The sequence below is a fragment of the Larus michahellis genome, chromosome 5 (assembly GCF_964199755.1).
Source record: "Larus michahellis chromosome 5, bLarMic1.1, whole genome shotgun sequence".
In the NCBI taxonomy this organism is placed as follows: Eukaryota; Metazoa; Chordata; class Aves; order Charadriiformes; family Laridae; genus Larus; species Larus michahellis.
Genome location: NC_133900.1, coordinates 45,619,290 through 45,645,767, shown reverse-complemented (window position 1 = coordinate 45,645,767; position 26,478 = coordinate 45,619,290). Strand labels below are relative to the sequence as shown.

Sequence of the window (26,478 nt, the reverse complement as noted above, 5' to 3'; positions counted from 1 at the left end):
GCAGTGCCGCCGACAGGTTCCCTGTCATGGAGTCGGGTGGGAACCAGACCCCAATGTGCCCACCCCCTTGCCTCCCAAGTCGGCTTTCGGGAGTGCTGGGGGGCCCTGGAGTGGCGTGGGGGGTCCAGAGCGGTGGGATACTGGGATGCAGCTGCACTCCACACCTTGCAGGAGCTGGTACAGCAGGGCCAGGTCCCACGGTGGCCACAGGCAGAGTCTTGTGGCCAAAGGCTGATTTCCCACCTGGAATCAGGCAAATGCCTTTTCTTCTGACATATCCCCTCGAGCTCTCCCTGACACCCAGACGCCAGGTCACACTCCTGCCCTGGCCTGGGGATAAGTCCTCTGTGCCCTGTGGGGACCCCCAGGTGCAGTCCTGTGGGCAGGAGGGAACACGAGCCAGGGACCACAGGGGTGCTCGCAGTGGCCAAGAAATGAGGAGCAGGTTTGTACTGGTGTGCTGGGGGGCTGCACCCCTCCCAGTGCAGGTGCGTGGGGGTATCCCTGCCCAAGGCCTCGCTGGCCATGTGGTGCCAGGCTGGGGGCAGAGCCAGGGGAGCCTGCGTGTCCCCCCTGTTCAGGCTGCACTCTGGGGACCCTCTGGGGACCTGGGGGACAGGGAAGGGGAGATGGCCCTGTCCCGGCTGCTGGTGGTGTGAGGGTCACTGGGCAGACAGGGCCAGCAGCATGAGGAGGTGACAGCAGGGGGTCCTGGGGCCAGCGGGGTCGCTGGAAGAGTGACCCCCTGCACCCATAGCAGTGGTAGCACGGGGCTCGCCGACTCTTGGAGCACCCTCAGACCTTCCCCCTGAGCCCTCGGGGCTCTCCCCACCCTGCGCCACCTCGGGGCGGCCCTAATCACAGTGCTGGAGGGAGCTGGACAGGAGTGTCTGCCCCAGCTGAGGGGCTGTGTGTGCTGCCAGCCCCCCTGCTTGGTGGTGCCCGTCCCAGTCCCCGGCTGCAAAGACCGCCCATCCTTCCAGAGCCAGTGCCCGGCGCTGGGGTCCCGCCCTGAGCAGGGGTCGGGGGGAGCACCCACCCAGTGAGGCCCCGGCTAGGGGTGCTGCCCAGCAGACCCCCGTGGGCGCGGGGCGGACCGTGGCGCAGGCAGGCGCCGCATGAGCCAGCGCCGCCCCCGGCCCCATCACCTGCCCCCCAATCCATCTCCTGGGATCGGCAGCATTCCAGCCCCTGGGCACGACAAACATCTGCCTCCTGCTCCAGGTTTAATTAACCTGCTGCCGCCTCCCTCCCCCAGCACCAGGCATTTCCTCCCCACCACTGCTCGGGGGCCGGGGCAGGCGCTGATGGAGCCTGGGCCAACGCCAGCACCAACACCAGCACCAGCGCAAGTGCCAGTGCCAAAGCCAATGCTGGCTGCACCCCACAGGGTCACAGCGAGCCCCTCTGCCATGGCAGGCCCACAGCTGGTGGCTCTCTCTGGGTGGAAAAGCTACAGCCGTGCCATGAGCACGCAGCTGGAGCACCAGGCAGGTTTCTCCCAGCACCCGCCAGGCCGTGAGCAAAGAAATGCCGGAAAACCCCCAGGGCCCAGTCCGGCAAGGCCCTGTCAGGGCAGGGTCATGGTGCTGCAGGCTGGAGTGCAGCGTCCCCCTCCCCTGCCGAGGCATATGGGGACCCGCACCCTTGGCATGGGCCTTCCTTGAGAGCAGTGGGAAGGGAAAGTGCCCCAGGCATGGACAAGGGCAGCTCTGCACCTGCCCAGCACTGCGAAGGGATGCAGGCATGGCCAGCTCAGCATGACGTGAGGGTCGGGCAGGGCAGCGTGCCCCCAGCCTGGGCAGGGATGGAAGTGTGTATGTGTGTACGGGTGCATCCATGCTGTGCAGTGTGTGTGCAGCTGTGCTGTAGGCTGTGCATACACACACATGTGCAGGCAGCTGTACCCTGCTGGGATGTGTGTTTATGCATTGCCACCCCATGCCGCCGGGTGAGTGTGCACTGCGTGTAGCCCCAGCTGCCCGCGGCCCCACAGCCCGGAGGAGCTGTGGGTGCAGGGATGGTCACCCAACACTGCGGCAGGTCTGGCTGACCCCGGGTCCACCTGGTGCTCCCAGTGCGTGCGGTGCCTCTGGGACGTGCAGTACATTGTGTGCAGTGCCCCCGGGATGTACAGTGCCCCCGGGGCGTTCAGTGCCCCCGGGGTGCGGCAGCTGCGGCTCCCGGTGCTGCCGTGATTTACAGGCGTAGGTCCCGGTAATGTCATTTGCCCCAGACCGGTGGCGCCAGGGTGGCCGGGCGGCCGCTCCCCCCCGCCGGCCCCTGCCCCGGAGCCGTGACCCGCCGCCCCGAGCCACTGCCCGCCCGGGAGCCGGGACCCCCAGCGCGGGAGCCGCGGGGACCGACCCGCGGGGGCCGCCCGGCCGCCCCACAGCCGCGACCCACGGGCAGACCCCTCACTCACGGCGTGGCTGTCGAGATAGTCTCCGGGAGGCCCGGCCCGGCCTCTCTCCTGTGGCCGTTACCGCCCGCCGGCGGAGCAGGGCCGGTCCGCGGGTCGGGGCCGGGGACGAGCCAGCCCCGAGCGGCACGGTCGCACCCAGCGCCCGGGCACCCGGTGGGTACGAGCGTCCCGACGGGGCCGGTCTGGGTTCCGTGCCCGGGAATGACGGGTCGGGGGGACCGGGGTGGGTGTCCCGGGAACGGCTGGTTAATAGGAACCGCGGGTCCGCGCTAACGGGAACGGTGGGTCCATGCTAACGGGAAAGGCGGGTCCGTGGGAACCAGAGTCCGTGACTCGGGAACAGCGGGTCGGGGGAACGGGGATCTATCACCCGGGAACGGCGGACTCGGTGGGAACAGGATCCGTGACCAGGGAATGGCGGGCCTCTGGTAAAAGGGGACCGTGCTACCGGGAACGGCGGGTCCAGGGGAAACGGGATCCATGGCCCGGGAACGGAAGGTCGGCACAACTGGCGTCGATGTCCCGGGAACGGCGGGTTCTTGGGAAGCGGGGACCGTGCTACCGGCAACGGCGGGTCGGGAGTAGCGGAGTTCGTACCACCTGGCAGGGCGGATGGGTCCGTGCCCCGGGAAGGGCGGGTCGGGGGAACCGGAATACGTGTCCCCGGGAGCGCGGGTCCCTGCTACCGGGAAGGGCGGATTGGTCCGTGTCGTGGGAGTGGCAGGGTCGGGGGAAGCGGGCTACGCAGCACCGGGAACGGCGGATGGATCCGTGCCCCGGGAGCGGCGGCTCGGAGGGACCGCAGTCCGTCCGGGAGCGGCGGCTCGGGGCAAACCCTGTGTCTGTGTCCCGGGAGCGGCGGCTAAGAGGTCGTTCTGAACGGGGAGGTCCGTTCGCTCCGCGGTGCGAGGGATCGATGGGATCGGGCTCGGTGCGCCCGGACAGCGGCGGCTCCGGGGAACGAAGCCTGTGCGCCGTGGGAGCGGCGGGCGCGGTGCCGGTCCCTGCGCCCCGGGATCAGGGATAACGGCGCCGTGGTCGGCTCCGTGCGCGCCGGGACGTGCAGCCGTGTGCGCCCGGGAGGACAGCGCGGCCCCGGCTGGGCGCCCCGACGCCGCCGGAGCCTCCGACGGGGCCGCGGGGGAAGCCGGTGCGCGGAGAGGCGCCGTTATCGCGGCGGCTGCGGTGGTCCCCGCGGCGCCCTTTCGTTGCTGCGAGCCGGAGGACGTCCGGCGGCTGCCCCGGCGGCGGAGAACGGGGTCGGAGTGCGGCGGGGCCGGGGGGCGTCCCGAGGCCGTGCGGGGCGTCGTGCGCTCGAGGCCCGACGGGCCGCGGTGGAGCCGGTGCGGGAGCCCCGGGCGGGCCGGGGCCCCGGTGCCGCGGCGGAGGGGGGGCGCCGGTGGCGGGGCGGAGCCCCGGGATGCGCGAGCCCCCGCCCCCGGGGGCGCGGGGCTGTCAATCACGGGGGGCGGCCGCCAATCAGGGCGCGAGCGGCCGGGATTTTGGCAGGTCCAGATGGAGCGGGGCAGAAAAGCGCGCGCCGCCGGGGCCCGCCGCGCACCCGCGCTCCCGCGCCGGGGCCGCCAGCAGCCGCGGGCCATGCCCGGGACCCGGCCACTGCCCCGGACCCTGCCCCGGACCCTGCCCCGGACCCAGCCCCAGCCCCGCCGGGCCCGCACCGGGCGCCCGGAGCCAGCCGCCCCCTCTCCCGTCCCCGCCCGGGGCCGCCCGCCGCCCCCCGCCGCCGCCCCCCGCCGCCCCCCGGCCGCAGGCGGCCCGGCCATGCCCGCGCCCTGCCGGCTCTGAGCGCGGCCGGGCGATGGAGGTGGCGGCGCTGGCGAGGGAGGGCGGCGGCCAGGGCCCCCCGCCACACGAGCCCATCAGCTTCGGCATCGACCAGATCCTCGGCGGCCCCGAGCCCGCCGGCGGCGGCGCGGGGCCGGCCCGGGCGGCGGGGGAGCCCGACTACGGGCTCTACGGCGGCGGCTACGGGCCCGCCTGCTCCCTCGGCTCCTACAACCTCAACATGAGCATGAACGTGAGCGTCAACGTGACCCCCGCGCCCGCCGCGCCGCCCGCCGGGGTCATCCGCGTCCCGGCGCACCGGCCCGCGCCCGCCGCGCCGCCCGCCGCCCCGCCGCCGGTGCCCGGGCTCTCGGGGCTAACCTTCCCTTGGATGGAGACGACGCGCCGCATCGCCAAGGATCGGCTCTCAGGTGAGCGCGGCGGGACGCCTACCGACGGCTACCGACGGCTACCGGCGGCTCCGGCGGCGCGGCGGGCGCGGAGCGGGGCCGGGGTGGGCGCAGACAGGGGCCGCGCCGCCCGCGGGTACCGGTCGGCGTTGTCCGGGGGCCGTGCGCTCCGCCGGTTCCTCGCCCGCCGGCCGCGGCTGCCCCCGCCCCGCTGCGCTCCGCCGGGCGCCGCCGTGCCCCCGGCCGGGCTCTCTCCGCCGCGCGAAGCGGCTGCCGTCGGGGCCCGCGGAGAGCGGCTCGGGGCTGGCGCTGGCTTCGGCAGCTCCGCCGCCGTCCCGCCCCGGCTCGCGGCAGCTCCCGGCAGGGGTTGGCCGGGGTCCGGCTCTGAGCAGCGCCCGAGGGGTCCCGCCGTGCTCCAGCCTCGGGCTCGGCTCCGTGTTTGGTCCCTTCCTTCGGCCCGGGGGGCACCGGGAGCCGGCTCCGTCTCACCCGTAACAGGGAGGCTGCCGGGGGCTGTGAGATGTGGGCTGGAGGCAGCGGCTGTGTCGGGAGCAGGATGCAGGGACCCGCCGTGGGGCTGCGGGGCAAAACCCATCTGCGTGTGGGGCTGGTGTGGGGAGCAGGTCCCCCTGTCCGGTGTGCCCCTTGGCGACGGGGCAGGCGGTGGGGGTCCCCGTGGGGCCCGGACGTGGGAGGATGGGACTTGGAGGCCCGTGTATGTGGGGACAGACGCAGGGCACGGGGTGCGGGTGCTGTGGGAGAGGCCGGGCTGGTGAGTGCTGGGGCTGGGGAGGCTGGGTGGCGACACAAGTGTCAGAGAGGCTGTGTGGGGGCCCGGTGCTGCCGGCAGAGATGGGACCTGAGTGCCCGAGGTGGGGGGCTGGAGCACACAGTGCTGGCGTGAGGGTGCTGGTTGCTGCACCCCAGAGGAGAAGGCGTGAGGTGCTGTGGTTGGGGTGCTGGGCACTGGGGCTGCGTGCCGGCCGCAGGCGGGTGCCAGGGAGCCCTGACGTGGCTCGGCTCAGCTCGGCTCAGCTTGTCTCCTTCCCAAGATGGCGGCACTGCCACGTCTGCAATGCGCGGCTCCATGCGAGGACGAGGCCGGCGGCCACGCAGGGCTGGAGGACAAGCGTTGGCTGCAGGGGCACTGGGGCCATGTGGGGTGGGAGGCTGGGGGCCATGGGGGCCCAGCCTGGGCGCCAGCAGAGCCGGGTTCGCCTCCTGGCCCACTCCGCCATCCCAGCGGTGACGAAGCACCGTCCCTGCGCAGGGGTGGCGGGTGACGTCCCCGTCTCCTGCCTGGCGCCAGCGGTGGGTGGACGGGGCGGCCCCTCCCCGGCACGGGGTCTCCCAGCCACAGCCATCACTCAGCGCCGCTGGCCTTGGGGTGGTCTGCGGGCTGTCAGCATCTGTTCCCGGCGAGGGGCCGCCCCGCGCAGGGAGGGGGCGCGGGGGCCTTCGTCCCCCCGACTGTGCGGCTCCACCTGCGTCAACTGTGTCCGCCCCCGCCGGCGGGCAGGCTGGCCTCCTGCCCGCGCTGCCTGCCTGGGTGCTGGCAGGAGGGAGGGTCTGGCCCCACGGGGAGGGTCTGCTGGGCGCCGGGCTGTCCCTGGGGCTGCTGTGGGGTCCCTGCAGCATGGGGTGGTGGGGCCCCATGGTGGCCCCATTGGCCTGGCCATGTGCAGCCCTGCATGTGCAGTGCTGGCACCGACGAGGGCCGCCGTGCTGCGGGGCTGTGGCTTGGCCATGGGCCACCGTTGGAGCAGGAGGGGAGTGGGAGCTGGGGGCTGAACCCCTCCAAGCTCTCGCCTTCCTCCCCGCAGCTTGGCGGGGAGGCTCCAGCTCCCTGTGGCTCTGGCTGCATCTGGGGCTGGAATGTGGCACACTGGCCATGCCGTCCCTAACTCACACCCCGGCCGTGCAGGGACAATACCTTCCCCAGCCCCCGGGCAGCTGGCAGTGGCCAGACGGATGCGGCCAGCATGGAGGGATATGCCGGTCGCCTCCTGATGGCTTCTGGGGCCCTGTCTCCTCCCCAGGAAGGCTGGAAGCCCCGGCAGTGCTGCGGAGGCTCCTCTGGGGCCGCAGCAGGGCTCAGCACATGAGGAAGGGGGGGTTTGTGATGCCAGGAGCCTCGCTGGCTCCGCATCAGCTCTGGGACCGGGTCTACCCGGCCGCCCCACTGGTCCTGTTCCCCACCCGCCAGGCTGGGGGAGCAATGGGGACATGGCCGTGGGCTGGGGATGGACCCTCTTGCCACATCTTGAGCTGCACCACGTGTCCCTGGTGCAGCTGGGGACGACTCGGGGTCTCCTCCTCCCCTCCTCTCTGCCAGGCAGCGCTGGCGGCCCCCCCGGAGCTTCCTGTCCCCATGGCCCCGAGCACCCCCCTGGGCTCCCGCGCTGCCGGGGCTGTGCCCGCTCCCGCCCTGCCCTCAGTGGGGGCTCTGCCCGTCCCGTGGCCCTCCCTGAGCCACCCCTCACCCCCCCTCTGCCCGCAGCCGCGCTGTCGCCCTTTGCGGCGACCCGGCGGATCGGGCACCCCTACCAGAACCGCACGCCACCCAAGCGGAAGAAACCGCGCACCTCCTTCAGCCGGGTGCAGATCTGCGAGCTGGAGAAGCGCTTCCACCGCCAGAAGTACCTGGCCTCGGCCGAGCGCGCCACCCTGGCCAAGGCCCTCAAGATGACGGACGCCCAGGTCAAGACCTGGTTCCAGAACCGCCGCACCAAGTGGAGGTAACGGGGCCAGGCCTGGGGTGGCCGCCGCAGCCCCCACAGCTCCGACCCGCTGTCCCACTCTGGCACCACTGCTTCCCATGGCTGTCATCCCCCGGCAGAGGCTGGGCTGGGGCGAGATGGGGTTTCTGTCCCCGCTTCATCCCCTGTGTGTGGCTGGGTGAGGGACGGCGGTGCCGAGAGAGGGATGGGGCTGTGGGGCACTGCTGGACTGGTGCACAGCAGTGCTGAGAGAGGGATGGGGCTGTGGGGCACTGCCGGACTGGTGCACAGCAGTGCCAGCAGCAGGACGGACTGTGGGCAGAGGCTGCAGGTCGCTGCTGCGGGGCAGAGGCTATGGGGCATCGCCGTGCCGGCACACCATGGTGCCAAGAGAGGGATGGGTCAGCGGGGCAGTGCCGGACGGGCCGTGTGTGCTGGCAGGAGGCAGACGGCGGAGGAACGCGAGGCGGAGCGCCAGCAGGCCAACCGCCTGATGCTGCACCTGCAGCAGGAGGCCTTCCAGAAGAGCCTGAGCCAACCGCTGCCCCAGGACCCGCTCTGCATGCACAACTCCTCCCTCTACGCCCTGCAGAACCTGCAGCCCTGGGCTGAGGACAACAAGGTGACGTCCGTCTCAGGGGTGGCCTCTGTGGTGTGAGGTCCCCCGGAGAGCTGTGGACATGCCGGGAGGCGGCGGTGGGTGCCCGCGGTGGGGTCTGAGCCTGGCACCTCTGGCCCGCGGCGGGGAGGGGGCTGCTGCTTCCTGGGAGACCCTCCCCATTGGCAGCCCCCTCCCTGCCGCAGGCCAGCCCCCTTGGGCTCCCCCTCAGCCACCCCGCAGCTCCGAGTGGGCGGACGTTCCCCTGCCATTGGACTCAAAGCTCTGCCTGGAGCACTGCTGCGGGCAGTCCCTTGCCCGGACCCCCCCGGGAGCCCAGGGCTGGGTCTGCCGCACCACGTGGGCCTCTGCAAGTCCAATTCCCCCTCCCCAGGGCCCCTAGCTCCAGGGGCAGCTCCTCGGGTGGTCCCTGCTCAGGACCTGCTGCCTGCCCATCAGCGGCTCTCCCAGCTGGGCCAGGCCCCTCTCCCCCGATGGCAGCCACAGCCCTCATCTCACCCAGGGTGGGCTGAGCGGGGTGCGTGGTGGGCCCCCGCATTCCTGGTGATGGGGGCTCCCCCTGCCCTCGCTGGTGGCCACCACAGGGTCTGCACCACCCGCGCACACTTGCCTTATCCTGATTGGAGTTTGCGAGCTCTGGCTTCCAGCAGTGGCCACCAGGCTGGACGAGGAACCTGGCCCCGCAGCCCCCAGTCCCCCCAGCGGTGTGACAGACTGATGGACTGGGCTCATTTGCCCCATGGGCTGGGCTCCCTGGCATTCTTGGCCCCCGCACCCACCAGTCTGCCAGCTCCCTGCGGCCCTGGGCCTGGACGTGCCCCTGCAGCACCCCACGGTGGACTTGGGGTGCCCCTGCATACCAAAGGACTGCACCAGCCCCCCCCCGAGCGGGGCTGCCCTTGTGCCTGCCTTCCCCCCGCCAGTGCCTGTCTGGCTCCCAGGACGCCCTTCACCTTGGCCTCGTGACTGAACCTTGATCTGGCGTGACCCACAGCACATTCGTGGGGAGGCAGAGGGGTCCACTGGGGGCTGAACACCTCCCCCCCCCCCCCCCGGCAAATGTCTTCCCCCCCTCCCCCCCGCCCTTCCCTGATGATGCCCTGAGTGTGCCCAGCACTGGACGGGGACCCCCTCCTATACCTTAACCCCACTCCAGCTCCGGCTGGGGGCCCTGGTTGATGATGGAGGGGGTGGGTGGGGTCAATAGCGATGGCTCTGACCCTAAACTTGACCTTGACCTTGACACCACCCCCCCCCTCCGACCCCGCCGCTGTCCATGGTGCTGCAGACGCTGCCTGGGGGCTGGCGGGAGCCTGCCCCCGCCCGCAGCCCAAGGGCTGCGGGCGGGGGCAGGCTCCCGCCGGCCCCCCACCCCCGCCCTGGCTACCGGGAGGAGGAGGCGGGCAACCGGTGCCGGTTCCCCGGCGGCGGGATTGGCTGCGGTTCCGTGACGTGGCCCCGTTTTTACCGGGGGTGTGGGGGGGGGGCGGGGAACGGCTGCGGCGGCGCCGCCGCAGAGCCGCCGGGATGAGCGCGGCCGAGGGCTGGCCCCGGTCCCGGTGGGGGGGCGGCGGCGGCGGCGAGGCGGTGCTCCGTGCCCGTGCCGAGGCTGCCGGGTACCGGAGGCTGCTGCGCGCCCGCGCTGCCGAGGTGGAAGCGCTGCGCGGGGCCGTGGGCGCGTTGCACCGGCAACTGGAGGGGCTGCGGGACCGGCGCAGCGGGGAGCTCGCCAAGTACCAGGTGCGGGGTGTGTGTGTGTGGGGGGGAATGGGGTGGTGCCCTGGGGGGAGTATCTCGGGCGGTTTGGGAGGGGGCACATGGCTGGGTTGGGGGGAAGAGGGGGGCGAGACACCGGGATGCAGAGCCTGGATGCCCGGAGGAGTGGGGAGGGAGGGTCGGGATGGGGCTGGGAATCCGGATGGAACTGGGGAAGGGGGTGTGTGTGTACAAGTAGGGCAGGGGACGCCGTTCCGGGCAGGCCAGCGGGATGGGGGTCGGGATGGGGCTGGGAAGCCGGGTCCGTGCGATGCGGGGGTCGGTGTCCGGGGTTCCGTGGGGGGCTGGAGTCGGTGCAGGGGCCCGGGGGTCCGTGCGGAGCGGGCCGGGGGGGTCCCGGGCATTGCTGACAGCCCGGCCGGCAGGAGCGGGTGGCGGAGCTGGAGCGGGAGATCGGCGAGGCGGAGGCGGAGATGGCCCGGTGCCTGCGGGAGTACCCGGCGCTGCTGCGGCTGCGGATGGCGCTGGAGGCGGAGATCGCCGCCTACCGGTACGCGGGGCGGGGGGTGGGGGGGGGTGGGGGGGGGTGGGCGGGGCGGGGGTGGGCGCGGGGTTCAGCCCAAGCCTGTCTCTTGCAGGGAGATGCTGGAGTGTGAAGAGCTGCGCTTGGGCTGCCTGGCCCCACCGTGACGGGACCCCCGGCCTCGCTGCGGGACCCCACGCCCGGGCCACCAGACCTCGGACTTCTGCACCCTTGGGGTCCCCCGAGTCCCCACTCACCTGGGCCTTGGGACCTCCACCCCTGGATGCCCAGGGTATGGGACCCCTGGGCCCTCTGGAATCCTGGTGCCCTGGTCCTTCTGTCCCCCTGTGCCATGGGACCCCTGGACTCCTGGGACCCCTGGCTACCTGGGTTCCCCAGACTCACACCCCTGGAGGCCCCATCTCCCCAGGAGGGCAGCGCCCACGGGGCCGCACACTCTCACCAGCCTCTCCGGAGCAGCAGCGGGGCTGGGGTCCTGGACCTGGCCCGTGCGGAAGCACCTCAATAAAGCCCCGTGGCATTACCTGGAGCCAGCCTGTCTCTGGTGGTGGGGCAGCATCCCCCGGCTGGGCCCTGCTCTCAGGGCACCCCGCTGCACTCTCGGGGTCTGCAGCAGAGCAGGGGCCTGGAGTGGCTCCGTGGGAGCCTGGGTGCCCGGCCCGTGTCCCACGGGGGCTGCCTGGCTCTGGGGCCTTGACTCCTTCCCACCTGGCTGCAGCCCCTTACCCCCAGACTGGCCACCCCATGGGGATGCCAAGTGGGACACATAGTGGGGGTCTGGCCATGTGGTGGAAGGGACTGTTCTCCACCAATGCTGGTGGGTGACACCCCCACCATGGCCGTGTCCTGCCCCAGGATCGGCATTTCTAGGGTCAGGCAGGAATCCTGCACCCTGGGATGGGGGGACAGGGTGCTACCCCCCAGGGCATGCCCCCTTGGTGTAGGGCAGCACCTCAGCAGGGGGTTGCCACAGAGCAGCCCCCAGAAAGGAGGCAGACCTGGGGGGTTGATGAGGAAAAAGGGCATCCAGAGTGCCCGTGTGGCCTGGCAGACAATTGGGCAGGGATGTGGGGTCCCCCCACCCAGGATAGGACCGTCTGACCTGGGCTGTCCCCAGCTGGGCTGGAGTGTGTGCACTTGTGTGTTACATGTCTGTTTTCAGCCGTGTGTAAGGACCCCCCAGGCTGAGCCCAACAGCCTCAGGGAGTGGGGGCCCCTCAGGGGGCAGTGGTGTCCTTGCACAAGCCTGTGGCTCGCCATGGGGCAGGGGCCAGTCTGGGCACCTTGAGCAGAAGGGCAGGGCAGGCAGGAGCCCTGCCTGTGGTGTGCCCAGCTGGAGTCCACAGAGTCTGGGGGCCGGGTGGCCCAGCACCCCCCCCCACCCCACAAAAAGACTGACCAAGGTTCATCGTAGTAAAGCCAAACACAGCTCTTTTTATCAGAGGTAAAATGCCTCTTCCAAACCACACAAGAGAATGGGAAGGTTGGTGTTGGCTGCCTGTGGCTGCCACACACGGGTGGTGCCCCCCCAGCCCTGGGTGTCCCCATGCACAGGGTGCAGTGGGGTAGGGGATGGGCACAAGGGGGAAGGGGGTGTCTGTGCAGGGGGTCAGCGCCCTCGGAGCTGGTGCTGCTGGGCAGCATCGACATCCTGCCAGGCGCTCCAGGGGCTCCAGGCGGTGTTGATGTAAGGGTCCTGGCAGCTGATGCGCACCCGCTGCGCACGTTCCTGCAACTGTGTCTCCTCTGCGCCCTCCATGTACTTGTCGACCTGCAAAGCAGGGCAGGACGTGGCCTCAGGGAGCACCCCAGCACCGGGGGTATCTGGCATGGGTACTGAGGGAGGCGAGGCAGCGGGGAAGGTGGGAGAGGGCAGGAGCAGGGCTTGGTGCTGGGGGCAAAGGAGTGGGAGACACCGGCACCTCCCCAACCCGGGCAGTGATGCTGCCTTGCATGGGCAGTGCAGGGAGGGGTGGGCAGCAGAGGTGACGGCCAGGAGTGACAACTCACCACCCCAAGGAGGGAAGCAGCGCAGTGGGGAGGGGGCCATTGCTGAGCCCCCCAGCAAGTCCCTGTTCCCAATGGCACCCCTGGGTGGAGGGAGGAGTCCAGGCTGGGGCTGGGGCTGGGGCAGGGAGAGGATGGGCACAGCAGAGTGAGGACATGGGGTGGCACACGCAAAGACAAGCGAGGCACAGGCATCCCGCAGTTACCTGGGTGCCGTTGGGGAGCTCGTACTGCAGCCGGTAGAGCAGGGCAAAGTAGGATTTGGGGAGCGGCCAGGAGGCCGGGGGGGCCCAGGCCAGGTAGAGCTTCTCCCCCCGCCGCTGCACAGTCAGCTCCTGTGGCGGGTCGGGCCGCACTGCGGGCAGAGCAGGGCTCAGCATGGGGCAGCACTGCCCAGCCCCAGGGCTGAGCCCTCCCACGGGGCACTCAGTGCCCCAAGAACCACCACCCCCCCCCCACTGGTCTGAACTCACCAATGTCATGGATGAAGAAGTGGATGGAGAAGTTGAGGTAGGAGGTGTCCGAGAGTCCCTCCAGGTGCAGCTCCAGCGGGCGCAGCTCCTCAGCGAAAGGGCAGAAGGAGGGGTCCACAAAGCTGGCGTTGAACTGGCCATGGTGGCCGGTCGCTGGCACCCACTCCCCCAAGGAGCCGTCGCTGTTGGGGGGAGGCAGATGTGAGGGCTGGGTGGCCACAGGGCTGGGGCTGGGTTGGGGGGTCTCTGTGGCACCCACCTGCGTGTGAGGCGGGCGCGGAAGACAGCGGAGTGGGGGCCAGTCCAGGAGCAGTGGAAGGAGCCACGGTAGGATTCAGCCTGGCAGGAGACGTTCATCCTTTTCTCGCCTGGTGGGGCCAAGGGGCAACACCTCAGGGGCTGCCTCTTCCCTGGCACAGGTGAGGCTGCCCCATGGCTGGGCTCCCCCTGGCCCCCCTCAGCCCTGCCCAGTGCATCCCCACAGCCCCAGGGGCTGGGCACAAACATCTGCAGATGCCAAGAGCATCTCCTGGTCCCCAGCCTGCCCCCAACTCCCTGCATCGCCCTCCCTGCCCCATCACTCCCCATCCACCCCCTTGCTTCCTCAGTCACGGCTCCCCCACCCGGCCATGCCAGCCCCCTCGTGCATGCCCGGCTCCACGTACGGGGTCTGCTGACCACCAGGTAGGTGGCATCCAGCAGGACAGTGCCAGCCCAGCAGCTGTAGTTGCCCGTGGCTGGCAGGTCCAAGCCAGAGATGGTGAGAGTCTGTCCCTGAGCGTCAAACTCGGCCATGAGCTCCGTGTCCCCGTTCTGTCTCCAGGTTACTTGCTGCTCCGAGGTGTTGCATTTCAACACCACGTTCCCGTTCAGTTTCCCCACCTGAACTGGAGGTGAAGGGCAGAGACTGGGGTCAGAGATCGGCTATGGTGTGGGCAGCCTATCTCCCACACCATCTTGTCCCGACACACCGCATCTATCCTTCCCCACAGTCCCCACCCTTCCTCATCACACCACATCCATCCCACCCTGCCCCATCACCCCACATCCACCCCATCCCCACCTTTCATGCGCTTTCATGCCCATCTTCTACCTCCGCACCCCACTAGAAGGGCTGCCCCGATGGGCTCATGTTGCCCCGTATCAGAGGGATGGAGGATGCCGGCGCTCCCCGCTCCCTCCAGCTGCTGTGGGGGTCTTGTATTGTCTGTCTGTCCCCCCGCCCCCCTCCCTGGGGTGTCTCCCCTCCAAGGCCTCCCCTGTGCCCAGGTGGCGCAGGACTCACACTTTGGGGGGAAGGCAGTCAGGGCGTCCGCAGGAGCGAGGCACAGCATCAGCCCCACCAGCACCAGCATCTGGGAGGGGAAGGGCAGTGGTAGGGGAAGGGGAAGGGCAGCCTCATGCTGGGGAGCGGTGGACAGCCGTACCCCAGGGGAAGGAGACCCGGCCAAGATGGGATGCAGCCAGCAGGACCAGTAAGGGTAAGACGGGGAGTGGTGCAGTGTGGGGAGAGCCCCACACAGGGCAAGGCAGCCGATGCGACACCCCAACCCTTCCCATTGTGGCCCCCTTGGGTGTCCCCCCTGGCAGGGTGCTGCAGTGTCCGCCTGGAGCAGCACCTTCCCGGGGGTCCCTGGTGCCCAAACCCTCCCGAGGCTGCAGTGCAAGCACGCCCCCGGCAGCCCTCCGTGCTGTGCTTACCTTGTGGCCGTGGTGTGCGCTGCTCCGGTGGGCTCTGCATGGGCTGGGGGTGGCAGGCAGCTGGGTATATACTGAGCCGGGACCCCGTGGGGCTGCCCCAAGGTGAAGCCAAACCGCAGAAGCATCACAGTTCTCAGAAGAGGTGAAAGCTGCACGGGGAGGAGCTGCGAGCCAGGACCCATGCTCAGCCCCCGACCCACCCAGCCCCGGCCTTTCTGGGACTCACCATGGGTACTTCCCAAGCCGGGGGGCTCCGGGGACCCGCTGGCCCTGCCCTGACCGTGGGCATCATGGGGGCAGTGAGGATGGGTCTCCTCCCCGGAACAGCTGGGCACTGGGATGGTGAGGGAGCTCCAGGTGCTCCCAGCTCCCACAGAGCGGTCCTGAGCTTTTAGGGTTTTCACATCACTGCGTGCCACACGGAGCACCCACAGCCCCTTGCTGTGGCGGAGCAGGGGATGGGGCGTGGGGAAGGGACCACCGAAGTCCAGCAGAGCCTATCCTGGAGGTCCGAAGAGGGGCAGGCGTGGTCCTTGGCCCTGGCCAGTTGGGCTGTGGTGTGTCCCTGAGGAGAGGGGTCCCTGCAGAGGCTCAGCGTGCTGCACCCAGCCAGGCACGGGTAGCACTGGCTGTCTGGCCCTTTCCCTCCCTCCCAGGGCCACGCAGCTGCGCTGGCCGCTTGTCCCACAGAACGCTGTGCCGGGACAGGGACGTGGGGACAGAGGCAGCCACAGCCACCAGCCTTCTCTTCGCCGTCCCCGGGAGCACTAGCCCAGCTCTGCTGCACGGCTGCCTCCGCTCAGCCCGGCGAGGCACAGCCCCTGTGCCCACACTGGGGACCGGCCCCGGCCCCCACCGCCTGCGGCCCCAGCCCAAAGAAAGGGCACAGGGCAGCCCCCCCATCCCAAGGGCAGGCGGCCCGAGGGTGAGGAGGCGTGAGTTGCTCCCTGCTGCTCCAGCTCACGTACTTTCTGCAGTTCCTAGAAAGCGAAGGGGAAGTTCGGGCTCTGAGGAGGCTGGGGGGAGGCCCAGCCTGCACCTTTCCACCCCAACTTCGAGGCGCTGCGGGTAGGGACAGGGCAGCGGAGCCTCCGGGCCCCTTCCCGAGAACAGTGGAGCTCCCACACGTGGGCTGCGGGGAGGAAAGGGCGGAGGGAAGGAGGAAGGAAAGGAGAGGGACAGGGGGTTCAGCTGCTGGGATGGAGCAGCCCCATGCCCATGACAAGGGGTCCGTCCTGGGGTAGGGGCTGGAGCACAGCACCCATGCTTGGACCCCCAGCCCCCCAGGCAGAAACTCATCCCTTGGCTGTGGTGCCAGGGAGCTGCAAGAGGAGTGGGACTTGCAGGAAAGCTGGAGAGGACCCCAAGGCAGGCAGGGGGACCCTGAGGAGGGGGAGGGAGGGGAGCACCTCACCCCGGGAGACCACCCGTGCCTTGTCCCATCCTGGGGGGAGCAGAAACTGGCTGCACATCCAGACTGCCACGCGCCCCCTCCCGCCGCTGGCCGCAGCTTCCCCTTCACTTCTGCAGAAAAGCGCGCGACCAGGGAGGGGAAGACCCACCGCAAAGGCCAGGGCTGCCCCTCGGCGTGTCGGCGTGGCCGGTGACAGTGGGACGCTAACCCAGAACCGGAGGCGGGAGGTTAGAAAGACCAGGGATGCCTCATGTTCAGAAACCCCCCTGGGAGAAGGGAGTCTTGGTGGGGGCGGGGTAGGGGGCATAGAGCTGCCCCACAGGGGCGTGAGGGCTGGGGGGAGCACTCACTGGATCTCTTCTCGGCCGCAATCACGACGTGAAGCCAGGAGCAAAGATCACAAAACTTTATACAGGAGAGACCCACAAGCGGCCCCTCAGCCTCGGGGCGCTGCTCCCCCATCTCGGCGTGGGGGGAGCGGGACAGGCAGGGCCGGCAGCCCCAGCCCCGCAGCAGCCCCAGGGGAAACACGGGGTGAAGGAGCCCAGGTGTGGAGGGCCTGCACGACTCCCCCGGTCTGGGGCCAGCGCTCCCCCGAACTGGGCTCTGTCCCCAGGGGAGATGCCGGGGGCCGGTCCCGTGGCCACTGGCACGACGACTGTGGCGCAGAGCTGTGGCAGCAGCAGGCTCTACCTGCGCCTCCCTGGGCATCGGGTCGGCCCCCACAGCAGCACAGCCCCCCCGGGGCTCTCCTGTCCCTGGCGGTCACAGCCAAGCCCAGGCAGCCCCGACACAGGAGCTCCGGTGGCTCCAGCTCACTGCAGCACGCAGACTTCCCTCTCCTCATCCTCCTCACTAGCCGCCTCTCCCAGCGGCTCTGGCACTGCCGGCACATCCTCCACGGCCACCACCTTCTCCCGTAGCTCCATCAGCAGGTCACGGCTCTCGCTGGGTGGCAGGTTGCTGAGATAGTACTGGGGTGCCAGCTCCACCAGCCTGCAGGGACAGAGGGTGTCAAGGAGGGGCAGCCAGCTCCAGGGTCCTCCCTAGAACAGCCTCCTTTGCTCCCCCACACGCTCCACCTGCCCACAGGAGAGGCCAGCTGGCCAATGCCAGCTCCGGAGCCATGCACGGACACAGCCCGGGCACAACCTGGCCCTCCCCATCCCCAAGATCCTCACATTTGGGGCTGGATCTCTGAGACTATGCGGAGGCAGTTGTCCTGCGAGATGGTGAACTCGTGGTAGAGGACCCAGGGGGGCAGGCGCTGAGGGGGCTGCCGCAACAGGTAGCAGCAGGCGGGGGGCAGGTGGGCCACGTGCTTGTGCGTCAGCATCACGTAGTTGCCGGAGCCGTCGATGTCCCGTGCCACCTGGGGAGTGGAGCAGGAGGGGAGCAGGGCTGGCTGGCACGACCCCCGGCCCCGCAGCCGAGCCCCCCCCCCTAGCCCCCCGGCAAACCTTGAGGAAGTAGCCCGAGATGAGCGCTCTCTGGATGTTGAGCACATTGGTGTCAGTGCCGAAGGCGGGGGGTGAGACGGGCAGCTCGATGCGCTGCATCACCTCCAACAGCTCTGCCCGCACGATGCCCGCCAGCCGCAGCGCTTCCCCGCTCACTGCGTGCTTGCGGCACCAGCCCTCGTCTGCTTTGTCTGCGGGGAGAGTGGGGTCAGCAGCGCGGGGACGGGGTGGATGAACAAAGACCCCACACGGAAGCAGGTGGTCTGGCTGGGCTGGGGGCTCCCAGGCCATGAAACCAGGCACTGCTGCACCCTTAGACTGCGTCCCCTCAGTGCAGTGGGGACAGGGACTGTGCAGGGAGCACGGCCCCCACACTGGGGCTGGGACCCCTTCACAGCCAAGGCTGGGGCGCCTGGATGGGGTCACAAACGTGGCTGCAGTGCTTGCTTGCTCCTAAAAGGAGCAGGGGACACGCGAGGGAGCTGTGGGACACCCGCAGGGTGTGCAGCCCGCCAGCAGTTGAGCCCCTGCCTGGCACTCACGCTGCTGGAAGGCGTTGAAGATGTTGATGAGGGTGAAGTGGTCTCCGTCCGGATGAAGCAGGGCACGCCGGCGCATGGTCACCGCCTCCTCCAGGTGCGTGGAAGGGGGCACAAAGCAGGGGGAAGCTGGGGATGGCACAGAGCAAAGGTCACCACGTGCCCGCCAGCATAGACCCTGCCAGTGCTGGCTCTCTGTGGGCTGCATCATGGCTTGCGCCAGCAGCAGAGCAGGCTCCAAGCCCCTCGGCATGGTACCTGTGAGCATGGCAGCCAGGCTGACCATCTCCTCCACACAGTCGAACTCGCAGGAGGCGATGAGCGCCTTGGAGAGCTGGGGGTCCAGGGGGAACTCTGACATAATGATCCCCACCTCTGACAGGTTCCCATCATCATCTAGGGCGGCCAGGTAGTCCAGGTCCTCCAGCGCTTGCATCAGCGACTCCGGGGCTGGGGCAGGATGTCAGCCAGCTGTCAGGACCAGGCAGCCCATCCTCCTCCTGCACCCCTGGGACCTTCCAGCCCCTCTCCAGAGACAACCCGGGCTGCAGTGATGGCCACAGCCATGCCCAGCCTCCATCTCCTCCCACATGGCTTCCCCTGTTGCACCTCTCTGCTCCATCCCCGCCATGCCATGCACAGCCCCTCCATGCCCCGCAGGCATTACCTGGCCGGTCGAGGAAGTCACATTGGCCCATGTCGGCGATGTCCAGGCGCTTCAGCAGCAGCACGAGGCGGCTGAGGCTGGTCTCACTGACGTGGGGCGCAGGGCTGGGGGGCAGATGCTGTTCGTAGAAGGCCTCTGAGTAGAGGCGCAGGCAGGTGCCTACAGGAGAGGGGCCGTGAGCCACGATGGTGGGAGGGATGGAGCCCAGGGACAGGGCAGCAAGCACGGGTGGGCAGGGAAGCGTGCTGGGCCACAGGCTGCCTGGAGCCCCATCGGGGTGGGACAACAGCCCTCTCCCGCAGGAGGCACATTCAGGGGACATGCGGGCAGGGGCTCTCACCTGGGGGGCTGCCTGCGGCTCGCTGCATGCGCGACTCTGCCTGGCTCTTGCTGATGGGACGCAGTACCTGGGACTCTGCCCGGATGCGGGGGTTGTAGACCTGCAGGTGAGGCCATGAGAAGAGACACCTGCAGACAAGCCCCTGCCTTCTCCCAAGGCCCCTCTGCCCCACTGGTGCAGTGCTGCCACTGCCACCTCCCTGGGTCAGATCCTGCCCTCCGCACAGTGTCCCCCAGCTTGAGGGGGGAGGCTGGCAGGATGTGGGCTGAGCAGACAATACAGACTGCTGCAGCCCCATCGCCCCCTCCCCAGACTCGCCTCAGCCCATGCTGCTGGTTGTGCCCCAGAGCAGAGCCACCGCTCGGCTCCCCGTCCTGGTACCCCTGGTGCAGGCTGGCACACTCACATTTCGCAGCTCCAGCCCCGAGTCGATGACAAAGCGCACTGTGCCCAGAGAGAAGGACGAGTCGGCAAGCCAGTGGGTGACGATCACCCGCCTTTCTCGGCTGCCCTCCTCCAGCACCTCATACACCTTCTGCGCTGCGCGGCCCACACCGGGGTGCAGGGGCAGGACCAGCAGCGGGCCCAGCCCCGGGTTCAGCGCCATGGCCTCGGTCTGGATGGCCCTGCAGCACTCGTCAATCTCCTGTGGGGAAGGACAGGGGCACATGAGTCCGTCGATGACTGGAGTGGCCCCATCCCCAGGACAGGGTGCTGCACCGTGCCCTGCGGCTGCCTCCTGGTGCCCTGGGGAGAAAGACCCCACACGATGCGCATGGCACCTCTGCAAAGGAGCTCCAGCTCCTGCAGTTTACTCCCCAGCAGCAACCCCTGCTGTCCTCAGGGCTCCCCACACACAGCTGAGATAGATCCCCAGACCTTCCCCCTGCCCCCATTCCTGCCTTGTGGCATGGTGAGTCCCTCAGGAGACAAGCCTGCAGCCCACCTGCTCGCTGGCCAGGAAGAGCAGGATGTGGCCGGGCTCCTGCCGCCGGTGGATGTCCAACACAGCTTGGCAGGCAGCTGCGACGTGGCCACGGGCTGGTGGGTCCCTGTAGAGCAGCTGGGGAGGGGGACCAGGTCCTGGCACCCGCACCACCGGGGGGTCCCCACAGAAGGTGCGGAGCCGCTCCTCCATGGCTGGCGAGGTGACCACCACCACCTTCAGCGCCGGGCGCTGGCGCAGCACGTCCTTCAGCAGCCCCAGCAGCACGTCAGTGGGCACCGTCCGCTCCTGTGCCTCGTCCAGCACCACCACTCCATACTGCCGCAGCAGCGGGTCTGACGTCATCTCCCGCAGCAGCATCTCATCCGAACAGTACCTGCCATGGACCAGCCCTGTCAGTGTAGGGCAGCCGCGGGGACCCCCAGCACCGTGGGCTGCACCCCCACGGGCATCCCTCCACACAGCCCTGGGGGAGCATGACTTGCCCCCTCCCCAATGGCAGGAGCCCCCACCGCAGCCCCAGGAGGGCCTGGGCAGCCAGCAGCCTAGTTCCTCACTCCCCCAATGAGGCCAGGCTGGATTAAGAGATTACGTTGCCGCTGGGGAGCTCAGCAGGATTAAAGTGTGGTGCAATGGGCACTGTCGGCACAGGCAGCCCGGGGGGGGGGGACACCCCCGTCCCTGTACCTGAGGATGGTCTCGATGGTGCAGCAGTCCTCATGGGGCACGCAGTAGCCAACCTCGTGGCCCAAGTTGAGGTCCATCTCATCTGCCACGCGCAGGGAGAGGCTGAGGGCGGCCAGGCTGTGGGGCTGGGTGCAGGCCACCAGGCCATGGGCGAACTGCAGGGAGAGGGCATACTCCGTGCACCACTGCGGGATCTGCAGGGACAGAACGCCGGTCAGGGCACGCGGACAGCACGGCCACAGCCAGGAGTGCCAGGACGTTCCTCTCCCCATCATGGAGCAGCACCTGCCATGCCCCTCAAAAAAGGCAGAGGGACCCTTCTGATCACTTCTGAGCCCCAGCAACCCATGACACAGACCCCACAGCCTCATCACCCCATCCCTGCAGCTTTCTGCCTTGATATGGGATGCCACAGCCCCGGCTCTTACATCAAGGACACGGGACAACATTCCTCTCTGCCTCCACCTTGCCAGGAAAAATAGGTCTGGAGGGTACGTGCTGCGCTGCCTTTGCCAGAGCTGCCAGCTCAGACAGAGCGGTGCCTCCAGCTAACGCCTGCCAGGGCTTAAGAGGCATTTGGACGATGCCCTTAATAACATGCTTTAACTTTTGGTCAGCCCTGGAGTGGTGAGGCAGTTGGACCAGACGATGGCTACTGGGCCCTTCGGACTGGAGCCATCCTGATCTATTCTAACAGGCCCCCTACTCCTCTCCAGGGAAAGCTGGGCAGGTCCCCGGTCAGGTTCAGCACAGAGCACTGGTCACTGGCTAGGTCCACGAGACCCAGACCTTGCAGCAGCCACAGGCCAGGGCAGGGGCACAAGCAACCTCGCATGGGGCCAGAGGGATCACACACCACCCCAGGAAACCTCACGGTGAGAAACAGGGAAGGAAGCACCAGGGAGCTGCCTGAGCTCCTGGCCAGGTGGTGTGTGACAGTCCCAGGGCCGTGCAGATGTCCCTTGAACAGTGGGGACCAGAAATCTGCTGTTTAACTGCTTCCAACACACATGCCCCCCTTTCTCACTCCTCCTGCCCCATGTGCCCCCCAGAGCAGGTGCCGGTGCCCCTGTGTCTGCCCAGCACCCGAAGTCACAGTCAGGCAGGGTCCTGCCCAGGGGCTGCCTCCAGAGAGCCCACCTCACAGCCGGGTGGGAGAAGACGGGTCACCCATGTGCCCGGCAGTGACCACGGGTGGGCGTGCAGCCTACTCTGCTTCTCCACCTGACCCCACAACTGCCCCACGGATAAGCTGTGCTCAGCTGTGTCTCCGTGCATGGCTCTGCACCCTCCCTTCCACCACCTTGCTGCCTGCAAAGACTGGCGAGGGCAGCAGCACAGGACACAGCCAGCCCTCGGCCATGAGAACAGTGAAGGGACCCAGCTTGTGCATCAGCTCTTCCCACTTTGGGTGGCAACACCGTGTTTGAGGGGTGCTGGTACACTAATGTGCAGGATCAGATGCTCCACGTGGATTAAGTCACATCCCCTGGTCTGCTCTGGGTACGGTGGTCCCAGGCCCCCGCAGGGGTTGCAGTCAGGGTGTCTGCACCCAAAAGCAGCCCGACCCTGGGGCCAGACCAGGCCAGGGCCCACGCAAGGGCTTTATTCCCCAAATCCAGCACCCCGTGGGTTGGCCGGTGCTGCAGCCCAGGCCCGTGCTGCAGCAGGGTTACACCCAAGGGAGGTGGTTCGGGCAAGTGGCCCCGAGCCCACTGACAACACCCTGATAGCCCCAGAGGCTGGCAGCTGCCACGCAGTGATCCAGCCCGTGTCCAGCACTGCGGAGGTCATGGCTGTCCCCACAGCTTCCAGGTGATCCCTCCCCTGGTCAAAGTCTGCACGATGACGTCTCCGGCTGCTGCACCAGGGGCTGTCAGATGGGAGCAGCTCCCTGGGGCGGGCAGGCAGGATCCTGGCACCCCGGACCCACCACTGTCCACCCACTGCCACCCTGTACACCTGGGCCCAGCTCTGGGAAGGGGCTGTTTTCCCCTCCCTGCACCACATCCTGCACCTGCCTGATACCCTGAGCTGCTGCAGCAGCCACTCCCGGGGCGGTCATGGCAGCACTTCCCGGCTCGTGCCGTGGCTTTGCCCAGGGCCCCAGAGCCTGCCCCGGCACATCCTGGCATGCGACCGCTTGGCTCCACACTAGCCCTGCCTTATGCCAGGCTCACCACAGTGGCACGCTCCCAGGTACCGTGGTGGAGACGAAACCCTGTGGGGCCTGTTGTCTGCTCTGTCCCCCCCACAAGCTCAGATGCTGACATGGAGTCAGGGAGCTGCCTCTCAACTGCAGTCCCATCTCCATGCTTCTGCCCACAGCTGCCCAGGCTCCCACCTCCCCACTCCACCCCAGGGCCTGTCAGCCCACACTGCTCTGTCAGGGGCGAGAGCCTAGTGGCTCCTGTGCCGCAGGGTTTGTGGCTCGCTCAGCCTCGAGGCACCACCCAGCTGCTGCCTACAGCGCACTGCAGGTGTTTCGAGAGGGAGGGACAGGACGCTCAGCTGGGAATCCAGCAGGCACGGCGAGAGTCTGTCAGCAGGACAGCTGGTACCACAGCCCTGTGCTGGGCTCCAGGCAGCAGCATGGCCCTGCCCAGCTGCACGCAGCCCCCAGCAGGGCCGGATGCCCTGACATGGCCCCCTACTCACCTGGGTGCTCTTGCCAGTGCCGGGGGGACCAGACACCAGGATGATGCCGCTGTTGCCTTCCAAGTGCTCCATGAAGCTGTACTTGGTGGTCCAGACAGGCAGCTCCCGGCGCTGCCGCAGGAGCTCATAGTAGCGGGAAGAGAAGGGCAGCCCATCATAGGGGTTCACCTCCAGGTCACCATCGCAGCCCAGGGCTGGGTCGTCATCTTCCTCCTCCTCCTCCAACGTGGAGCCAGGGCCGCTCTGCCGGGGCGGGGAGCCAGGGGCCCCACAGCTGGCCATGGCGGGGATGCCAGCACCGGTGCTGCAAGGGCAGGCAGGAGGTGGAGCGGGACCTGGGGGAGTCTGTCACTGACCTACCCTCGCCCGTGTCCCTGGAAGGAGGCAGCCTGGTGCGTCCCACCGTCCTGTCCCGCTGGGGTGGGGGGGACCTGTGGGGCACAGGGGACAGGGACAGGCAGGCAGGTGCAGGCAGAGAGGGGCAGGGACAGGCAGGGCTTTGACACGGCCTGGGCGTGGGGAGCAGGGACAGGCAGGTGACAGGGCTGGGGTATGGGGGATCGGGGGCAGGCAGGGCACCGGGGGGGTGGTCAGAGGACTGGGGAGAGCACGGCAGGACCGAGCAGAGCGCAGGGGACCGGACCGGGCTGTGCGTGGGGGACTGGGCCGGGGGGCAGGGGGTGTGGGACAGGGCGGACACCTTGGAGGCGGGCGAGCAGCACAGGGCCGGTCCCAGCAGACGAACCCGAATGGCACGGGACGGACCGGTCCGGGGGGGCACTAGTACGGGACGGACCAGACCGGCCCGGGCACCTGAGCACCGGGACGGGACCGGGCGGACCACACCAGACGGGACGGGTCCCCCGACTCAGCCCCCCGAGCCGCGGCTTCGGTTCCTGTTCTCGGTTCCGGTTCCGGTTCCGGTTCCGGTTCCGACCCGCCGCGGCCGCCGCTCACCTGCGCGCGCCGCCACCGCCACCTCGGGCCCTGCTTCGGGAGAGCGTCAGGTGACCGCGGCGCCGTCACGTGGCCCTGCCCGCGGCCGCCAATCAGCGCCGCGGGGGCGTTCCCCGCCCGCCGGCGCGCGGCCCGTTGCTAGGCGCGGCTCTGCCTGCGTGGCGACCCGGCCGGGCCAGAACGGGCTTCGGGGCCGCCGGGCAGCGAAGGGACGAGCCTCCCGGTGCCCAGCCCGCAATGGTGCGCGGTGCCGAGCCCACTGATATCCCGTACCGGTGCCGGGCATCCCGTCCGCGGGACCCTGCACCCGAACTGGGTGCCTTCAGCCCGCGGCGGCTCCCGGCGTGCGGCCGGTCGGGACCGGCAGGTGGAGCTGCCAGACCGGCAGACGGCCCGGCCCGGCATCCCCCGAGCGCGGAGTTCCCGTCGGGGCCGTGGGGACCGGGCAGCGGGGAAAGGCCGGCGGCGGGCCGTGCCGTCCCTGCTGGCCCCGGGACTGCGCGCCGGCGGGGTCCGGGAGTCCCGGCTGCCGGCGGAAAGCGAAACTGTGAAGCCGCCTGCAGTTACCGCTCTGCCCCCGCAGCTCCGGCAGTGACCCGCCGGCCCCGGCCCTGGGCAGCGGCTCTCCCGCATCGAAGGCCCCTGCTGCCGGCTTCAGCGTTGGCACGGCCCTGCGTGCTGCCCCAGCGCGCTGTGCTGGCACCGGGTATTGCCAGCCCGGGCAGGGAGCCCACCGTGCCACCGCCCGGGAGCAGCCGCCCAGGCAGCGGGGAGGGTGCTGGCGGAGGGGTGATCTCCGGGTTATCCCTGCCAGCAATCTGGGCAGAGGCTTTGTCCACAGCCTTTGTGCTCAGAGGCCCTTAAACCTCCCTGGCCACCTCTTTGCCTCTGGGTTCCCCTTGTACGCCCAGCTCACCGAAACCTGCTGAAGATCCCTTTCCCGTTGTGCTCCCCGTCTGCCTCCATCGTCTTTTCCTCAGGCTGGAGGGGCTGTGAGGGCAGCTTGGAGTGGGTTTTGGGACAGGGGTGACTGCCCTGGAGCTGGGCATGACCCATGGGATGGGAGAGCTGCACTCGAAGGTGACCCCGGTGTAGGCTCAGGCTGGCAGGGGGAGATGAGGGCCCGAAAAGGGGGTATGGGCAGCACAAGGAAGGAGCCTGATGCTGCCTCAAAGGGGCTGATGGAGATGTGGTTCAAGCCTGGCTGCAGGAGCCCTGCCTGGGCTGGCCATAAGCAGGTCTCGGGGAGCAGGGGGTGCCACAGCAGCATGGCCATGCAGGAGGAGAGGGCCTGGCCCACACCGGCTCGAGGCTGAGCAGGGCCAGAGAAGGAGCATCCAGACCCTGTGGAACCATGGGTGCCGGACAGATGCGGTTTGCAGCATGAGGAAGGAAGTGGTTGATGCTGAGCTGTTGCTTCGCTTACTCTCCTGGTGCCGCAGGGAACAGAGAGCTGGGCATGGGCCTGCGGAGGTCTGGGCACCATGCTGGCATTCGTGCTGCTGAGCCTCGTGCACCAAGGAACGAAGACGGGCCAGTCCCAGCAGAGGAGGCAGAGGCCTTGCCCCAGTGGTGCTGGTCCACAGTGGTGCAGCTGGCCTGAGTACACAGCTCCCTGCAGCTCCCTGTGCCATGGGGTCTCTGGGGCTGTCCTTGCTGCAGGCTCCAGCCCTGTGTCCCACTGGCTGCTGAGGTCTGGCAGCGGTGCTCAGCCAAAGGGGCTCAGTGGTGCTGCAGCATCACCCGGGGCCAGCAGTCCCATTGTGCCCCATGGGCAAGGCCAGTGACCTACCCAAGCCTGGGCCCCTAGGAGGGTGGCATGGTGGGATGCCAGGGACTCCATCTCCACCACCCCTGCCCTGGTGTGTGTTGGGGTGCAAGGCCGTCGGGTGGGTCCCTGCAGCCCCCAGCTGCGCGTTGAGGAAGCGGAGGTTTGCACAAGCCGGTGAGATACACGTGACCTGGGGAGCGCGGCAGGAGGAACCAGCAGCCGCCCCACGCAGGGCCCCGGTCCCCTGCGGCACAGCTGGCCATGGCCCCGTGGCTGCCCACCAAGGAGGAGAAGTATGGCGTGGGTGAGTGCAGGCTTCAGGGCTGAGCGGCCAACGGGCCTCGCTGGGCTCCTTGGCTTGGCGGAGGAGTGTGGGGCTGGCAGGATAGGGCGCTTGTGGCCAAGGTGGCACTGCTGTTGCCCCCTGGCTGCGGTGGCTCAGTGGCAGTGGGCTATAGAGGGGTGGGCGATGGCGGCTGGGTGGTGGTGTGGGTCTGTGGGGTGAACGGTGCTGGTGGTGCCGGGCTGGGTGGGGCTGGCGGTGATGCTCAGCGGTGCAAGGTGGGGGCTGGGTCCCTGCAGTGCTGGCACTGGGTGGGCTGGGGGATGCAGGAATGAGCTGGGTGGGCTTGTGATGGG

At 69.1% G+C, this 26,478-nt stretch overlaps 5 protein-coding genes across 8 annotated transcripts in view; 3 read left to right on the top strand and 2 right to left on the bottom strand.

Moving 5' to 3' along the window:
- Positions 1-3,845: 3,845 nt before the first annotated feature.
- Positions 3,846-8,041, top strand: TLX2 (T cell leukemia homeobox 2). The gene is made up of 3 exons (XM_074587026.1): positions 3,846-4,641; positions 7,121-7,358; positions 7,782-8,041. Exons 1-3 carry the CDS (start codon positions 3,846-3,848, stop codon positions 7,996-7,998), a joined length of 1,251 nt encoding a protein of 416 aa, XP_074443127.1. The 3' UTR covers positions 7,999-8,041.
- Positions 8,042-9,466: 1,425 nt separating this feature from the next.
- LOC141743900 (neurofilament light polypeptide-like) lies at positions 9,467-10,748 on the top strand. Its single transcript, XM_074588945.1, has 3 exons — positions 9,467-9,699; positions 10,101-10,225; positions 10,314-10,748. The coding sequence occupies exons 1-3, from the start codon at positions 9,487-9,489 to the stop codon at positions 10,363-10,365; spliced, it is 390 nt and encodes a 129-aa protein (XP_074445046.1). The 5' UTR covers positions 9,467-9,486; the 3' UTR covers positions 10,366-10,748.
- Positions 10,749-11,828: 1,080 nt separating this feature from the next.
- Positions 11,829-14,456, bottom strand: LOC141743841 (interleukin-12 subunit beta-like). Its single transcript, XM_074588840.1, has 7 exons — positions 14,401-14,456; positions 13,985-14,054; positions 13,365-13,586; positions 12,959-13,067; positions 12,700-12,881; positions 12,433-12,581; positions 11,829-11,990 (listed from the first exon to the last, which is right to left on the bottom strand). Exons 2-7 carry the CDS (start codon positions 14,052-14,054, stop codon positions 11,829-11,831), a joined length of 894 nt encoding a protein of 297 aa, XP_074444941.1. The 5' UTR covers positions 14,401-14,456.
- Positions 14,457-16,204: 1,748 nt separating this feature from the next.
- DQX1 (DEAQ-box RNA dependent ATPase 1) lies at positions 16,205-24,165 on the bottom strand. 3 transcript variants are annotated; one of them, XM_074587023.1, is made up of 12 exons: positions 24,069-24,165; positions 23,112-23,415; positions 20,454-20,647; positions 19,767-20,142; positions 19,227-19,466; positions 18,821-18,920; positions 18,481-18,639; positions 18,072-18,263; positions 17,817-17,942; positions 17,275-17,465; positions 16,996-17,186; positions 16,205-16,810 (listed from the first exon to the last, which is right to left on the bottom strand). In XM_074587023.1, the coding sequence occupies exons 2-12, from the start codon at positions 23,391-23,393 to the stop codon at positions 16,630-16,632; spliced, it is 2,232 nt and encodes a 743-aa protein (XP_074443124.1). In that variant the 5' UTR covers positions 23,394-23,415; positions 24,069-24,165; the 3' UTR covers positions 16,205-16,629. The 3 variants fall into 3 exon arrangements, with proteins under 3 accessions (XP_074443124.1, XP_074443125.1, XP_074443126.1); XM_074587024.1 differs by having other exon boundaries at positions 23,812-24,093; XM_074587025.1 differs by lacking the exon at positions 24,069-24,165 and adding an exon at positions 23,857-24,044.
- A 1,885-nt stretch (positions 24,166-26,050) lies between these two features.
- LOC141743266 (dedicator of cytokinesis protein 2-like) overlaps positions 26,051-26,478 on the top strand; it is a 77,676-nt gene continuing 77,248 nt past the window's right edge. For both annotated transcript variants that reach the window (XM_074587016.1, XM_074587015.1), the window contains exon 1: positions 26,051-26,143. In XM_074587016.1, coding sequence (XP_074443117.1) covers positions 26,101-26,143 — 43 coding nt within the window. In that variant the 5' untranslated portion in view covers positions 26,051-26,100. The remainder of the gene's footprint in view (positions 26,144-26,478) is intronic.

Coding starts and splice junctions, on each gene's coding strand:
- TLX2 (XM_074587026.1), top strand. CDS start 3,846: ATGCGCGAGCCCCCGCCCCCGGGGGCGCGGGGCTGTCAATCACGGGGG. Junction 4,642..7,120: donor CGCCAAGGATCGGCTCTCAG/GTGAGCGCGGCG, acceptor CTCTGCCCGCAG/CCGCGCTGTCGCCCTTTGCG. Junction 7,359..7,781: donor AACCGCCGCACCAAGTGGAG/GTAACGGGGCCA, acceptor GTGTGCTGGCAG/GAGGCAGACGGCGGAGGAAC.
- LOC141743900 (XM_074588945.1), top strand. CDS start 9,487: ATGAGCGCGGCCGAGGGCTGGCCCCGGTCCCGGTGGGGGGGCGGCGGC. Junction 9,700..10,100: donor GGGAGCTCGCCAAGTACCAG/GTGCGGGGTGTG, acceptor CCCGGCCGGCAG/GAGCGGGTGGCGGAGCTGGA. Junction 10,226..10,313: donor GCGGAGATCGCCGCCTACCG/GTACGCGGGGCG, acceptor TGTCTCTTGCAG/GGAGATGCTGGAGTGTGAAG.
- LOC141743841 (XM_074588840.1), bottom strand. CDS start 14,054: ATGCTGGTGCTGGTGGGGCTGATGCTGTGCCTCGCTCCTGCGGACGCC. Junction 12,882..12,958: donor CGCGCCCGCCTCACACGCAG/GTGGGTGCCACA, acceptor TCCCCCCAACAG/CGACGGCTCCTTGGGGGAGT. Junction 12,582..12,699: donor CTTCTTCATCCATGACATTG/GTGAGTTCAGAC, acceptor CTCTGCCCGCAG/TGCGGCCCGACCCGCCACAG.
- DQX1 (XM_074587023.1), bottom strand. CDS start 23,393: ATGGCCAGCTGTGGGGCCCCTGGCTCCCCGCCCCGGCAGAGCGGCCCT. Junction 19,467..19,766: donor TCTTCCTGGCCAGCGAGCAG/GTGGGCTGCAGG, acceptor CCTTCCCCACAG/GAGATTGACGAGTGCTGCAG. Junction 17,466..17,816: donor CTTCAACGCCTTCCAGCAGC/GTGAGTGCCAGG, acceptor CTCTCCCCGCAG/ACAAAGCAGACGAGGGCTGG.